The following is a 15550-nucleotide window of genomic DNA, read 5'->3' on the forward strand; positions in this document are numbered from 1 at the left end:
TATTTAATTCTCAATATTTTGTGAACTCAACTAAAACAATACAAAATTTTTATACGCATTTCATTTTGTTTCTGTAAATTTTATTTTAGGTTGTATTCATTTTGACAAATTCAATTAAAATTTGTTTAATATATAGTAATTTGCTGCGTGTTTATCTTTTTCCATAAGTGTGTTTATATTTAAAATAGTATTAATTTAATAGATACACAAAATTATTAGAAATATATTTTAGTATTTTATAATGTATGTTTTTTCAATTAAGAATACAAGATGTCTCTTTGATAATTTTGGTGTTTATTTGTGAATGCATGTATTGTAGATTTGAGTATGAAATTATTTTTATCAAAATAATTATATTGAATGACGGTGACTGATAAATAATATATTTAATTAAAATTTAAATAAAGAATTTTCAAATTTCTTAATTTAAACAAAACATTGTAGAAATTAAATTTCCTTTGTGCTTTCCACTTCTTTCCTTTGCCAAACGAGGCCTTAGGATGTTCAACGCTTTCCTCTTGAACACACATTTGCAGAGCTTTGGAGTACGGTGAGTCAGTTGAGGTGGATTTCAGGAAAAAGAGAAGCCAAAAAGTTGCGATAAATTTTCCTTCAGACTAAGATTTGGGCTACGCTTACTCCACTGAATTTGTCACTCCTCCAACACCAACGCATTGATGCCATTTCCGGTAACTACTTTTTCCAATCTCCACTTTCATAGAATGACCAAATTAAACTCTTCTATATATCGAATTTTGCAAGATTTGTTGCGAGTTTTTTCCCAAACTCTTACTTTCAGGGACAAGTAAATACAGGTAGAAACTTAGTTGTTTTCATGTAAAATTAATAGTTAACAATTATGGCCAGATGATAATTTAATCAAATATGTCAAATCTTCTAAGGATTTTCAACTATTAACTTCGCTTATGTGAGTCTTCACCTAAACAAAATCCTAACTGAAAAGCGTAAGCTTCTATAATAATAATAATAACGTGTTTCATTCATTCTCTTTTTGTTTTGATGTTGGTTAACTAGTATAAAACTTTAATAGTAGCTTGTTCCATCATTGTTCCTGAGCTTTTGTTTATAGGTTTCGAGTTTGGTATCAAGAAAATGGTACTGGAGTCTGGTATAAATTTTTATCTGTAATGGAGAAAAACCTTGTGGATGTGTTATGGTGGGTCATTATCTAGTCTCTTAACCTGGGGTTGGGTGTTCGAATCTCATCTTCGGCATTGAAAGGGATTAGTCTATCCAGCAATGGATACCCTTTGAAAACCAAAATAATTGTAATGTGGAAGTTTAATTAGGCTTCTGGTAGAGTTAGTAGGACCTTTTTCTTGTGTTGAGACTTGAGACATTGTAGCTTAGTTTTATTTCTGGGCATTAATCCCAAAGTTTAAGTGAAAGACAGAAAACCATTTTAAGTCACTCATTTGTCTCTACTCAACCACTTCAGCTTTTGATAGAAGTGATCCATGAAATCATTCTATTAAAGTATTTACTTTTCATCACCAAGTGGTTTAGATTATGGTACCTATGCTGCCGCATTTCAGCAAAGGTAGGTGAGTTTGTGTATTGGTCACATTTAGAGTTCAATGGTAGTGCATGAGGTCGCTTATTAAGGGAAAGATGTTCGAAATGTGTTAAAAGTTTTCTTGTTGAAAATGTTGGCAGATAACATCTTAAAATGTGATTTTTCAGGTGTTTTTGGATGCATGGAATGCTCAACAAGTCAACAGTGACAAAACAACTTATTTTCTAGTGTCAAAACTAAAGGTGTGACTAAATCATTATATTGAGTTATATCCAGATAGACATTACCAGAAGGTTGAGATTTCCCATTCCAAAATCTCCTTGTGGGTAAGGCTATTCCTTGGTGGTGCCTCCGATACTTGTTCTTTTGTTTGATATTTGGATGGAAAGATTAGACACAATACAAATTTAGTATAATTCTTCTAAGCCATATGCTGAAGCGTCAGTTGCTGCATGCTTCTTCTGAAGCCTTAAAACGTTGGCTATATGATAGAATAAAATTGAAGTGTTGCATTGTATCTGGTTTAATTTGTTCTATATATCCCTATAACCATAAAGTTGCTTCATTTCTACACTAGGTTATATGAGTTTTTTCCCCCTCCTGGTTTCTGTAGTGTGAATAGTGAGCAAGAAATTCTCGTGTAAAAAATGTGGAAGTCTTTAGTTGGAGATGATGAAGAGCAAGGGGAGAGCTTGTTGGGTGAGGATTCAGGTGGCCTCTGCTCCCTCTCTCCAACACAGGTACTTCCAAAACTCTTCAAACAAGCCTTGCTGGCTAAACTTATTTTGATCTTTTCGCTCTAAACATTTTTGCTGTTTTTATGTCTTGACGAAGCAGAGAATTTACGGATTTGCAGCTTGTTTGATTGCTGGTCTTGCTTGCATGTTACTGGTAAGACCATAAGAGAAACTGTGCTACTTTTATATTTGTTCTGCTTCTGCGGTATTTATGTGTTTTACTTGCCTTGTTTGTATATTTCTATTTCACCAAGTATAAATTTACTGAAGAGAAAGTATATAAATAACGTTTGTCCAATTTAGGACATTAGAAACAAAATAGTTAAAGTGCAAAGCTTTTTCAAACTATTGGAAGCACAACGGCTTTTGATATTATATTTTGTTATTTCGTTGCTATTCTAGTTATTTTCATGGTGTTTTTCGTTTATCAGAAAGCATCTGTATCTGAGAATAAGGATCTCTTGACCACCCTCAAGGAATGTTTTTCTTCTTGTTTTTGTGTTACTCTAACCCAGGACTCTATAGCAATGAATACCCATTAATTGATCTTAGGAACATCACGAACCAGAGCCAAGGATCAATGGTGTATTTATTTTTCATTGAAGCTTGTGCATAACTTAATGTAAAAATAGTGATATTTTTTAAGTGATAAATTTTCTATTCCCGTGTGATCAATGGTTTTTAGCTTTCTTTTCTTCAATTTCTGTACAATACGAACCGCAAGTCAAATGTTGAGAACTGAACACATGATATTTCATTTTTTATTATTATTATTTTTTTTCTATTTTGCAGTCAATGATTGTTTTTGCCAAACCCATCAAATTTGCATTATTATTCACCTTTGGAAACGTATTAGCAGTGGGAAGGTAGATTCGATTGGTCCTCGGACTTCTGGTTGTATTAGAGTTAATTTTTTCCCCTAGACTGGATTCAATTCAATGCACCTACCAACTTCTGTGTTGTGTATCTGGCAGCACAGCCTTTCTTCTTGGACCTGCACAACAACTCGGAATGATGCTTGATAATGCTCGTGTTTTTGCAACAGCCATATACATTGGATGTGTGGTTATAGCACTCATATGTGCGCTCTGGGTAAGTCATACACCATTGATAATACAGAGTCATTTCTCTAATATGCTGATAATTTTGCAAACCTTAATTTTCTTGAGTATTGAACAATAGAAACGGGTAAAAGGAAGAGATTTAATGACTAATTCTTTGTATACTCGCTTAGTCTTACCGCGTCATCACTTAGGATTGAATGTGACCCATTTTAAGTCTGGACCACACTCCATCCTATGGTGACAAGGTAATATTTCTCATGTTGAATAATCGTCAGCAACCTTTTTGCTGTTGTCTATTTGCCCAATTTGATAGTGGAGTCTGATCAATTCATATTGTTTTTCATAACAATTGATATCCTTCTTTCTTTTTGTAGATTCATGACAAGTTGTTGACTATAATTGCTATCATAATTGAGATTGGTGCTCTTATTTGGTAAGTTTACCTTGGACAATAAGGGTCTATTTGGGTTTTGTTTCTATATTCTGTTTTTATTTTAGTGCCTCTGAGTTTTATAATTTTATGAATGATATAATGAAGGGTAAAGTATACTTTTTGTCTCTAACGTTTGCAATATTTTTCAAAAATATCCCGAATGTTTTCGATTTATTCAATTTTGTCCCTAATGTTTTTAATTTGTGTCAAAACTACCCTTGAAAGTTTTCAATTTTGTCCCTAAAGTTTTACATGGAAATAACGTTCAGGAGTAATTTTGACACAAATCTAAAACGTTAAGGACAAAATTGAATAAAACTAAACGTTAAGGGTATTTTTAAAAAAAGATGCAAACGTTAGGGACAAAAAGCATACTTTACCCTATAATGAAAAAGAAAATTAAAATAAACAGGATTTTATTGTTTTTGTTTCTTCCTTCGCAAATCCTAAAACTTTGAAAATACTGAAAACGCAAAACAAAAACCAAATAGACCTAGACATAAAGTTGTCTTGAAAACTATTTCACAGATGAAGCATTTTAAGAGGAACTTTAATTAAAGCATGGTCATGTTTTACTTACGTTTAAGATCATTAATTATTCCAAGTTATCACAGGTACAGCTTAAGCTACATACCTTTTGCTCGTAGAATGGTTTCTGAGTTGATGATTAGATTATGCGACACAGAACTTTGAAAAAAGAAAGAAAAGAAAAATGCAACTGATGCTGATGCTGTGGATTTGGTTGTTTGTTCTAATATATAGATTAATTTGTAATTCAATTAAAATTATTGATTGATTGTGAGCTTCATAAGTTTCTTATAACATAGTTTCATTAGTTTGTGCTTATGAAACGTCATTTTGAGCAATGACGAGTGTTGCAATTATTTTCCCCAAATCATCTACATTCACTAGAAACAATATAAGAATGTGATGTAAATCAAATTTTATTTTATTTTTTTGCAAGGTAAGTCTGAAACAAACCACTTGCAGGGTTTAATTCCAAAAACTGAACTCTGGACAGTAAGTCTCTAATCGTAACCAATTAAACACCCAATGGGAGCCTCCATTGGCATTAGGACAAAAGGTGGTTGGTATAAACTTTAATTATACAAGTACCTGGAGAATTGGTTTTGTGAAAGCCTTCTTTTTTTTAAATAGATTGCAAATTAGATATTTGGTACTCCCTTTTGTTTCTAGGTACCTGTTCAAATATTCAAAAACCAAATTATCAAATTTACCAATTGCAATATATTACCCATTTCTATAAACGCTTGATGATCTAGTCCAGTATGAATTCATCTTTTGAATGAAATTGATACCACTCCTTTAAACATAAACAAGAAAAGTACTCCTCATGCCATTAGTTGTTTTTCTCATTCTTTATTGAAAATGCGGGTGAAATTTATAATCCATTATTATCCCCCAGATAACATAATTAGGGAGATCCAATATTTTGGTTGCACTTCCACGTTTGCATGAATCAAGGTTGGTTATATGATGAGGAATTGAGGGTGATGTTACATGAATCCAATTTTGGTGCACTTGATCTTGGTGATGTTCGGTTCATTAAAAGATAACTTGAATTTGCCAACATAAAAGTCGGGTGAAAATGTGTGAATCTGATAGAGAGGTGCCTACTACTAACAGGTTTGGACTGTGTTACAAAAGTAGGGGTAAATAGAGGTCAAGTAGGAGTGTTTTAGGAGTTGTTGGCATATCCAACTGGCTGATAGGTTGTTAGATCCTATTACTCATTGCCTATAAATAGCTAGGTTATAGTTGGTTTAAAGAGGATAGTTTTTCTGTTGTGAATTCTGTTAGAAGTTAGAAAAAATCTCTCTCTCTGAGCTGGTAGTTCCAGTTGTGTAGAACCTTATAAGGAGAGCTAATTGGCCATCCCGGTGTATCAATAAAGCTTGATCATTCTGCTATTGCTGGTTCTATCAACTGGTATCAGAGCTTGAGGATCCCGACGCTGAATGGTGCAATCGAGATCGAGGAAAATGGAGTCACGATTTGACACAATTGAATCGCGCATGGAGGAGATGTTCCGATTGATGCAGGAGACGCTACAGTGCTTCGATTCCCGAATGGATGCGTTCAAAAATCGCACGCCTAATCGGAATGAGTGTGGTTCACCGAGATCGCACTTGGCCCCAGGCTCATTGGCTGGAAGCCGCGGCGCGCCGGAGCAATGGCGAAAGCTAGAACTTCCGATCTTTCGTGGAGACAACGCGGTGGTTTGGGTTGAACGCATGGAGCAATTCTTCTTGCTGCGCACAGTGCCAGAGTAAGAATGGCTCACGGTCGCCACCTTTGCAATGGAAGGAAGGGCATTCACGTGGTTCAGGTGGTGGGAGGCGACGGCACCGGTGCTGCAGTGGTGGTTCTTCAGTGCGGCGCTGCTACGGCATTTTCAACCGGAACAGCTACAGAGCCCTTATCAAGCGCTGCTGAAGCTGAAACAGACGAATTCAGTGCGGGACTACGTTGACCAGTTCGTGCTTCACACGCGGCCCCTCCGCGGAATTGTGCCGGAATTGTTGATGGACCTCTTCTTAAATGGGCTGAAACCAGAAGTGGGGGAAGAATATAAACTGTTCCCATACTAGTCAGTGGACGAGTTAATGGAACTGGCACAGAAGGTCGAAAACCGCAACGCTGCCTTGCGAGGGGTATCGGGACGCGGTAAATCATTGGTTCCCAACTTCGCCGTTGCCAATTCAACCGCCACCAAAGCGGTGCACCCCGCTACAGCGTCCAACTCTGCAGCAAGCAACAGTGTGGAGTCGACGACGGATCCCTTGCGACGGCGCGGATTGAGACATCTCAACAACGAGGAATATAGAGCTAAGCGGGCCAAGGGAGAATGCTTCCTCTGTGATGAACCATACACCACAGATCACAATTGCAAGAATAGGGAGTTCAAGCTTTTAATCATGGAGCCAGACTTTGAAGCGGATTGGTTACAGCATGAGGCAGTTCCGGAAACAAGGGAGCAGGGACAATTGGAGCTCAAATTCATGAGCTTGAGTGGACATCACAAGTCAATCAAAGCCTGAGCAGAGGTAAATGGCCGCCGTGTACGCGTTCTCATAGATTGTGGAGCTTCGGACAACTTCGCAACACCGGAGATTGTCACCGAGTTGGGCCTAAGAATTGAAAACACCCCTAAGTTCCAGGTTAGGGTAACGAACAATAGCAATAAAGGGGGACATGGAAGGTGCAGGGAAGGTGTTTGGGTGTCACGCTCCAATTCAAGGAATTGGCAATCAAGGAAGACTTATTCATCTTCCCAACCGACGAAGCGGAATTTGTCTTGGGGCTGGCGTGGCTAGATAAGTTGGGAGACATTCTCGTAAACTTCAAAAAATCATGCCTTTGATTTCGGAATGGGGATAGCATGGTTACATTGCAGGGGGACCCGGAGCTGTGCTATGGAGGCATGCACCTTCAATCTGCAATTTTGTCCATTCAAGAAGGGGGAGAAGGATTTATGGTCCAGCTGTGGCCCATGACTTTGCAAGCGGCTACGGTATCGAAGGTGCCGCAGGTAATCAAATCGGTGTTAGCTTCTCATGCTAAGGTGTTTCAAACACTACCAGAGCTGCCGCCACATCGTTGCCATGATCATGCCATTCCATTGATAGAAGGAGCTTCAGTTCCGAATATAAGACCTTATCATTACCCGCACCATCAGAAAGCAGTAATTGAACTAATGGTACGAGAAATGCTGGCCTCAGGGATAATTCGGCCAAGCTCCAGCCCCTACGCGAGCCCGATATTGTTGGTGAAGAAAAAGGACGACAGCTGGAGATTTTGTGTCGATTATAGGGTGTTAAATGGTATTATGGTGCCGGATAAATTTCCTATTCCCGTCATTGATGAGCTACTCGACGGGAGCTGCAGTTTTCTCTAAGCTGGATATAAAATCAGGGTTCCACCAAATTCGGATGAGGGATCAAGACATCCACAAGACCGCCTTCCGCACTCATGAGGGCCATTATGAGTTTCTAGTCATGCCCTTTGGCTTGACAAACGCCCCTAGCTCCTTCCAATCCTTGATCAATGACATTCTTAAGCCTCTATTGCGAAAATTCGTCTTAGTCTTTTTCGATGATATCCTCATCTACAGTCAGGATATGGCTAGCCATGCCCTTAATCTTCAAGAAGTTTTCCAGATTTTAAAGGAGAACCAGCTGGTGTTGAATGAGAAGAAATGCACATTCGCAGTGAGTTCAGTGGAATACTTGGGCCACATTGTCTCGGCACAAGGGGTCTCGGCGGATCCTAACAAAACCACACCGATGCTAGAGTGGCCGGTGCCTATGGACCAGCGAGCTTTACAGGGATTCTTGGGCCTTACCGGCTATTGCAGGTGGTTTGTGCAAGGATATGGGGTGATCGCCAAGTCGTTAACGGAGTTGATAAAGCGAAATGCGTTTGAATGGAATGACAAGGCACAGGAGGCTTTCGAGAGATTGAAGAGGCTGATGGCAGACCTACCGACTCTAGCAGTCCCGGATTTCAATCAAGACTTTGTTTTGAAAACTGATGCATCGAGTGAGGGGTTGGGTGCGGTGCTGTCCCAGCAAGGCAGACCAATAGCATTCCTAAGCCAAGCACTATCTCCAAGGGCCCGACAAAAATCTGCGTATGAGAGGGAGTTGATGGCCATTGTCTTCGCTGTCCAAAAGTGGCGGCATTACTTGTTGGGTCGCCATTTTATTCTTCTCACAGATCAGCGAAGTCTGAAGTTCCTCACGGACCAGCGACTCATGGACCCAACTTACTTGAAGTGGACCACTAAATTGTTAGGCTTGGATTTTGAGATTCGATACTGGCCAGGCCTTGAGAATAAGGCAGCAGATGCGTTGTCACGGCAAATGATGGCAAGGGTGATTTCAATAGTACATATGAACCTCTGGGAAATGGTGGAAGAGGAAGTGGCTCACGACCAAGAGCTACAAAAGATTGTGGTCGCCCTGCAGCAGGGGCTGGATGACTATCCGGGGTATTCCCTACACAAGGGTCGACTGTTTTACCAAGGGAAAGCAGTGTTTCCTGCAAATTCTTCTCAGATCTCACTTTTGCTGGCTGAGTCCCATGACAGCGGGGCGGGTGGACATTCAGGCTTCTTTCGAACCTATAAGCGGCTGGCAGCAACGGTTCATTGGCGCGGCATGAGGCAACGAATCAAAGATTATATTGCAGGCTGCCATACTTGCTAGCAAAACAAGCATGCAGCGATGAAACCGGCGGGGCTGTTGCAGCCATTACCAGTTCCGGAGCGAGTTTGGGAGCACGTTACAATGGATTTTGTGGCGGCATTGCCAAAATTCAAAGGCATGGACACTATCCTAGTAATGGTCGATCGGTTAACTAAATATGCTCACTTTATCCCCCTAGCTCATCTATTTTCAGCCAAGGAGGTGGCACTAGCCTTTATTAAAGAGGTAATTAAACTACACGGGTTCCCCAAGTCAATCATATCGCATAGGGATAGGGTGTTCATGAGTAAGTTTTGGTCCAAACTATTCCAAGCAGTAGGGACAAAATTGAAGTACAGCACGGCATTTCATTCGCAAACCGATGGCCAAACCGAGGTGGTGAATCGCTGTTTGGAGACTTATTTGCGGTGCTTTGTGGGGGGCTACCCGAAGAAATGGTTGGAGTGGCTACCATGGGCGGAGTTTTGGTTTAATACCTCCTACAATGCCTCAGTCCAAACAACTCCATTTCAAGAACTTTATGGGGTGCCGGCACCTATTCTTTTCCGGGGAGAGATGTTTCCATCGCATGTTGAGGAGGTGGCAGCATTGACCGCAGCCAGGGATGCAGTGTTAGCAGAGTTGAAGATGCACTTGGTGCAGGCTCAGCAGCGAATGAAACAAGCAGCAGATAGGCATCGAAGGGATGTCAAGTTCAAGCCGGGTGAGTGGGTTTTTTTGAAAATGCAACCTTACCGGATGCGGACACTAGCGCAGAGGGTCAATGAAAAGCTAAGCCCTCGGTACTATGGACCGTTTGAAGTGGTTGAGAGGATAGGGGCAATGGCATACAGGTTAGCCATGCCTCAAGGGTGCAGACTTCACCCGGCCTTCCATATTAGCAAGTTGAAAAAGGCTATCCCGCCGCAGCAGGTACAGACACTTCCAGTGGAACTGGCTGAGGATGGTGAGCTAGTGGTGCAGCCATCCCAGATTGTGGCACCGCGAACCGCAGAGGATGGGAATTTGGAGTATTTGGTGCGCTGGATGGGCCTCTTTCCTTGTGAGGATAGTTGGGAGCGAGCGGCGACATTGCGAGCCACCTTTCCGGAGTTCCACCTTTAGGACAAGGTGGTTGTCCGAGAAGAGAGTATTGATAGAGAGGCGCCTACTACTAACAGGTTTGGACTGTGTTACAAAAGGAGGGATAAGTAGAGGTCAAGTAGAAATGTTTTAGGAGTTGTCGGCATATCCAGTTGGCTTATAGGTTGTTAGACCCTATTACTCATTGCCTATAAATAACTAGGTTATAATTAGTTTAGAGAGGATAGTTTTTCAGTTGTGAATTCTGTTAGATGTTAGAGAGAATCTCTCTCTCTCTAAGCTGGTAGTTCCAGCTGTGTAGAACCTTCTAAGGATAGCTAATTGGCCGTCCCGCTGTATCAATAAAACTTGATCATTCTGCTATTGCTGGTCCTTTCAGAATCTCCACAGCATAATTCTATACTAAAATCCTAACTTCTGAGAATACATGGTTAAGTATGTTTGTAGGCTCTAATACTATAGAAAAGATAACAATTCAATAATTCACTACCAAAGATAAACAAATTCCTAAAACGGCAATTCTCACGTCAACCCTAGTAGAACAGCATTCTTCCTCTACCAACTCTTCAGTACACTCAGCAAAATCATATTTTTCATTATGGTATATAGAAAATATACACCCTGACAAACATCAAGACCAGCATGCTGCAAGATCCATTCCTCCTTAGTCTTCAAACTTTATTTTCTTTGGTGCGGGATGGATGTTACCAACCTGGAAGAACAATAATATATATCATGAGTGAAAATCCAGACGCAAAACTTCCTATGACTGAAAAAAGAAAGTATCTAAGCAACACAGATTAATGGAGGTAAGCAGGTAAAAAGCTCACAATCGCAGGGCACTCGTAATCAATGCCAGCAGCCTCCAACCTTTTTCGTCGTTTATTGTCACGCTTCACAATCTTTTCTACCAACTTATTGTACTCTTCCAATGTTCTTTCCTGAATAAAATGTTGCCAAAGAACATTATACACTTGCTATAATACTGAGAATCACATTGAAAACCCTCAGAAACATATACTTTTCCTCAATTAGTTACCTTGTCATGTCGCCCTCGTTCAAGTTGTACTGAATCAATTGGTTTGTGCTTGTAATTGAAACCTCTCCATCTACAAATTAAAATCCCCACGTCTTCAAATTATCTTCTTGGTATTCAAAATAAGAAACCTTTTTTTTTTCTTTCAAAATTTAGTTTTTCCATTTTTTTTTAATTTTATTCTGCACTTATGCTAATACATATTGATATTACTGAATTAGTTCAATCAAATATGACAAAGTATGCCATTTTATTAGCATTGGTAAGAAAGGAGGCAAATATGCATGTGTTTAGCTCTGTTTCTAGCTAAAACCTTGTATTCAGAGGCCTTTCACTTTTTTCTTCTATTTATTGTCATTTTTGGAGTAAGACCTTGGAAGAAGATAGAGCAATAAATATCTCACAAGGGTTTCTAGCCAATTTTCTTCACATTTCAACGTGAATTGAATGTTTTTCATTTTATTTTGGTGCTCCTAATAAAATGTTTGCTTTCTAAAGAAGGAAATAAAGAAAACAAATACTAATGCTAAGATAACATGTGATGAAACCTCAAAAGGAAATAGAAGTGGAAGAGAAAGAATAACTTACAATCGTGGATGAACTTCCTCAGGGGGTATCAAGTGGACTTGGAGAAGGTGTTCGAAAAGCAGATAATTGTGCATAGTTTCAGCTACAACTTTAGCTACCTACATATCAAGGCAATATTACCACAGAAATAGAAATCTATGACATGTTGAAAAACTCAAGTCAGAACACGGATCACATGAAAGATCTACTACCTCAGGAGACTGAAATTCGATGAACCCAAAATGCCTTGATTTTCCTGTCTATAAAATATAAGAAATAGATATGGTTAGTATCAATCAACAATAATTAAAAATAAAATTATCAAAATATTTTCAATGCTGAGCAACTCATACACGCACTAACTATGAGATCATTCTAAAAAATAACAAATAAAAAAATAAGAACTATAATAACAATTTAAGACTAACACCATAGATAGACTAATACAAGTGTGAACAAACACAAACACATGAAAACAAGTTTAGGGAATCATACTTTCTTATTTCTTGCAATTCTCAATCTCTTGACCGTTCCAAATTGTCCAAAAAAACCTACAATTAATTAAGCTTCATTACAAACACATATCTAGGCTGGAAAAAAAATTATATAATATGGAAAAGGAAATGATGAAACAAGAGTTGCACCTTGCATCTCCTCCTCATAAAACCCATGTGGAATGCGGCCAATATACAACACTGTTGCGGCACTCTCCAAAGGCTTCTGTTCAGGGAGCTTGCGAGCAGGACCACCTTCCAAGGGCTAAAGCAAAAATAAAATAAAACAAAATAACCAAAAAAGAACAAAATTAGAAGCGATGTCAACATTCATTCACATTCATTCATACCAAATAATCAGGAGCCTCTGATTTGTTGATGGAAGAAGATGATGGCTTGGTAGAAGTAGCCTTCTTCAAACTCTTCTTCATAGCTTTCTTTGCCTTGGCCCCCATCTCTCTTACCGAATCCTAAGAGCGAGAAAAGTTGACACTTTCAGACACTTAATAGAAAAAAATACCGGCAAATTTTAAATAGTAACAAGTTTGCTACTTGTTGAACAGTTTTTTTTCCCCTCCAAAAGATAAAAATATAAAGACTCTTTCCAAAGAACCGAACAGAGCCAAAAACCATAGCTGGAGTACACACCAAAAAAGGGGGAGAGAAAAAAAGCAGAACATAAATTACCAGAAATCAACAACAGCACAACAAAAATGAAGGGCGAAGGGTGGACAAGCTAAGGAGAGGGATGAGAAGCCACTGATAAATGGAAGGGGTTAGGTTTTGGATTCTTAATTTTGTTTATATAGTTTCCTCTCAGAGAAAGGGCATCGATGGACCTGTCAAAAACATTTATGGAGTGTACCCATCACCTATTTCCTTAAAATTGCAAAAGAGCCCTGAAAATTTCTTTTTAAGTTTAATTGGCTGTTGGTATGCAAGCAAGCAAGCAGGCCGTCTCCCACCGCCTATTGGGGCGGTCATATACCTCTACCCTGCCCTACCTAACAGTTGGCTGGCAGTCTTAGCCCTCCGGTTTCTTTTTTTTTAAGAAAGAAATTTACTAAATCCATTAAATATTGAAAAAATCATATAATTTCACAAAGATTTCAATAAAGAAATCTGACTTAGTTAAACCCTAAACCAGCAAAGCTCAAAGCAAAAAAAAAACTGCATCATTTTTTAACAAAAATCTGACTTAGTTTTTAAACCCTAAGCCAGTAAAGCTCATTGATTTGAAAATCTAATTAATCATTAAAGGCTAATATTTCAAAATGGGGTAAAGAAAACAACTGCAAGTAGTGTTGTAGACTTTTAGATGGTAGAAAGTATTGTAGATAATTGGAAAAAAATCAATCACTAACATAAACATAACACTATTGACAGGGAAATAATTACTGGTATAAGTCTTCAAAAAAAATGGGTGACTAAAATGAGTGCAGAACCAAAAAAATCAAAAGAACATCATAACTACCAATTTATATTGCAGTAAGTCCAAACACAAAAAGAACAAACCAAGATATAAAAAAAAAAACCATAATCGAGCAGAAACTAAAGGCTTCAATTGATGTTAGTCAATAAGAGGTGCATTGGAAATTTGCTTATAGTAAAAAAATCAAACAGTTTCGAGAGAAATACCAGACCTAAGAAAAGACTAACAGCCAGAACAAAATTCAAACACTAACAGAAACAGAACACAAATGAAAAGGTGATAATGACTTATATAGGTCTCAAAAGAAATGAGGAACATAATGGAATTAAGATTACACCACTAACATATGAACATAAAATATTGCAGAACGTCTATATAGAAACCAAACAATAAAATATTAAAAAGATAATTGGGAACAAACTAATGACTTAAATTGAAAATAGTCAAGAATAGGTACATGGCCAACTTGCTTGTACTAAAAAAATCAATCACTGTCGACAGAAATGCAAAAACTAAGAACAAAATAATAGCAGAAACAAAAATACAATCACTAACAGAAACGGAACACGAATGAGACCTTTAGACGAGTGAGGGACGGCGGCGAAGGCACGAAGCAGAGGAATGGGGGAACGCGAGAGCGGCGGATTAGAAGCTAGGAACGCAGCCACAGAGGAATGGAGGGAGAGGTGCGACAGCGTCGGAGAAGAGAGCGAGAGTGCTCGCAGGTGTGGAGGCTGCTATTGTGTGTGTTAGCCTGTTAGGGCATTTAGCGCCACCGAGTAGGGTTTCTTGCAAATCGGGTCGGGTTATGGGTCTGGGTATGTTTTTTGTTTTTTGTTTTTTATTTTTTATTTTTTTTCCAAAAAACAAAGTGTTAGGCCCTCCGGGCTTTTAGCGCCACCGTGTAGGTTTTATCGTAAGGCTTGATTTGGTTAAAAAACTTGTGCGTTTGTATTTATAATTTTTAAAAGATAAGAGTGGTTTTTAAAAAACCTAAGGTTAAGATTTTTAAAGATAACTTGTTATCAAAATTAAAAAATTTAATATAATTTTATATATTAATTAATATTTAAATTTAATTTTTATATTAATATTTAATATAATATTTTTAAAATTTAAAAATTATTTTATTAAATGCATTTGTTGTATTTGTGTTTATGGAAAGTAATTTTTAATTTAATTTAGTTTAATTTAATTTACTAAACATAGTGCTATAACTTTTTTGATTTCCATTTAAAAATTTATCTCTAGATGTTCTAATTTTTAAAAAGTAAAATTTCTACTAAATTAAGTTTAAGTTAGAGTGAATTATGAGTTTGGATTTTTTTTTTTTTTTTAGTTTGTTTTAGGCCTAAAAAACAAAATGGCGTGCCCATCGGACAAGCTCATCCCAACCAAGCCTGTAGCTCAAACGGTAGGAGTTAGGCAAAATTTTTTAAGTTTAATTATTCTGTTGGTATTTATAATTTTATCAAATTTTTAATTATATTTTTATATTTTTTTAATTTAATTTTCATACTGTTTTTAATTTTATAATTAGATAATTTCTAGTATAAAAAATGTTAAAATTAAATAAATATTTTTTCACAAATAAAAGATATTTATAATTAAAAATCTAATTAGATTTGACTGCAAAATATATTTTATTAATTTTAATGTTTTTTATATGAAAATGATTTAATTATAAAATTAAAAATAATATAAAAATTTAATTAAAAAAAATATAAAAATTTAATTAAAAATTTGATAAAATTATAGAGACTAATAAAATAATTAAACTAATTTTTTATTATGATAATCTTAAAGTTTTAGTATGTCTTCCATTTTTTTTATGAGTTAAGTAGGTCAATCTGGCAGATTTCGATCCATTTATCTCTCGTATGTGCAACAAAATTTCTATACATCAAGTATTTAAAATCATTAATGTTTAATGTTC

The 15550-nt window shown here is 37.3% G+C and overlaps 2 protein-coding genes across 3 annotated transcripts; one reads left to right on the forward strand and one right to left on the reverse strand.

The window, feature by feature from the left end:
* The first annotated feature begins 428 nt into the window (after window positions 1-428).
* LOC112755339 (uncharacterized) lies at window positions 429-4777 on the forward strand. Of its 2 annotated transcripts, none has more exons than XM_025803365.3 (8): window positions 429-689; window positions 1705-1863; window positions 2151-2277; window positions 2375-2428; window positions 3067-3140; window positions 3249-3366; window positions 3713-3771; window positions 4386-4777. In XM_025803365.3, the coding sequence occupies exons 3-8, from the start codon at window positions 2185-2187 to the stop codon at window positions 4462-4464; spliced, it is 477 nt and encodes a 158-aa protein (XP_025659150.1). In that variant the 5' UTR covers window positions 429-689; window positions 1705-1863; window positions 2151-2184; the 3' UTR covers window positions 4465-4777. The 2 variants fall into 2 exon arrangements, with proteins under 2 accessions (XP_025659150.1, XP_025659151.1); XM_025803366.3 differs by having other exon boundaries at window positions 458-689; window positions 1705-1779.
* A 5642-nt stretch (window positions 4778-10419) lies between these two features.
* Window positions 10420-14495, reverse strand: LOC112755341 (uncharacterized RNA-binding protein C1827.05c). Its single transcript, XM_025803367.3, has 9 exons — window positions 14192-14495; window positions 12533-12652; window positions 12333-12447; window positions 12184-12239; window positions 11901-11948; window positions 11710-11807; window positions 11125-11194; window positions 10916-11026; window positions 10420-10797 (listed from the first exon to the last, which is right to left on the reverse strand). The coding sequence occupies exons 2-9, from the start codon at window positions 12635-12637 to the stop codon at window positions 10750-10752; spliced, it is 651 nt and encodes a 216-aa protein (XP_025659152.1). The 5' UTR covers window positions 12638-12652; window positions 14192-14495; the 3' UTR covers window positions 10420-10749.
* Window positions 14496-15550: the final 1055 nt, after the last annotated feature.

The sequence above is a fragment of the Arachis hypogaea genome, chromosome 16 (assembly GCF_003086295.3).
Source record: "Arachis hypogaea cultivar Tifrunner chromosome 16, arahy.Tifrunner.gnm2.J5K5, whole genome shotgun sequence".
NCBI lineage: Eukaryota > Viridiplantae > Streptophyta > Magnoliopsida > Fabales > Fabaceae > Arachis > Arachis hypogaea.

Excerpts from the sequence above, each read along its gene's own strand:
- LOC112755339 (XM_025803365.3), top strand. The coding sequence starts at position 2,185 with ATGTGGAAGTCTTTAGTTGGAGATGATGAAGAGCAAGGGGAGAGCTTG. Across the intron at positions 2,278-2,374 it reads GCTCCCTCTCTCCAACACAG|AGAATTTACGGATTTGCAGC; the intron begins GTACTTCCAAAA and ends TTGACGAAGCAG. Across the intron at positions 3,772-4,385 it reads GAGATTGGTGCTCTTATTTG|GTACAGCTTAAGCTACATAC; the intron begins GTAAGTTTACCT and ends AAGTTATCACAG.
- LOC112755341 (XM_025803367.3), bottom strand. The coding sequence starts at position 12,637 with ATGGGGGCCAAGGCAAAGAAAGCTATGAAGAAGAGTTTGAAGAAGGCT. Across the intron at positions 12,240-12,332 it reads TTATGAGGAGGAGATGCAAG|GTTTTTTTGGACAATTTGGA; the intron begins GTGCAACTCTTG and ends AATTAATTGTAG. Across the intron at positions 11,808-11,900 it reads TCGAATTTCAGTCTCCTGAG|GTAGCTAAAGTTGTAGCTGA; the intron begins GTAGTAGATCTT and ends CTTGATATGTAG.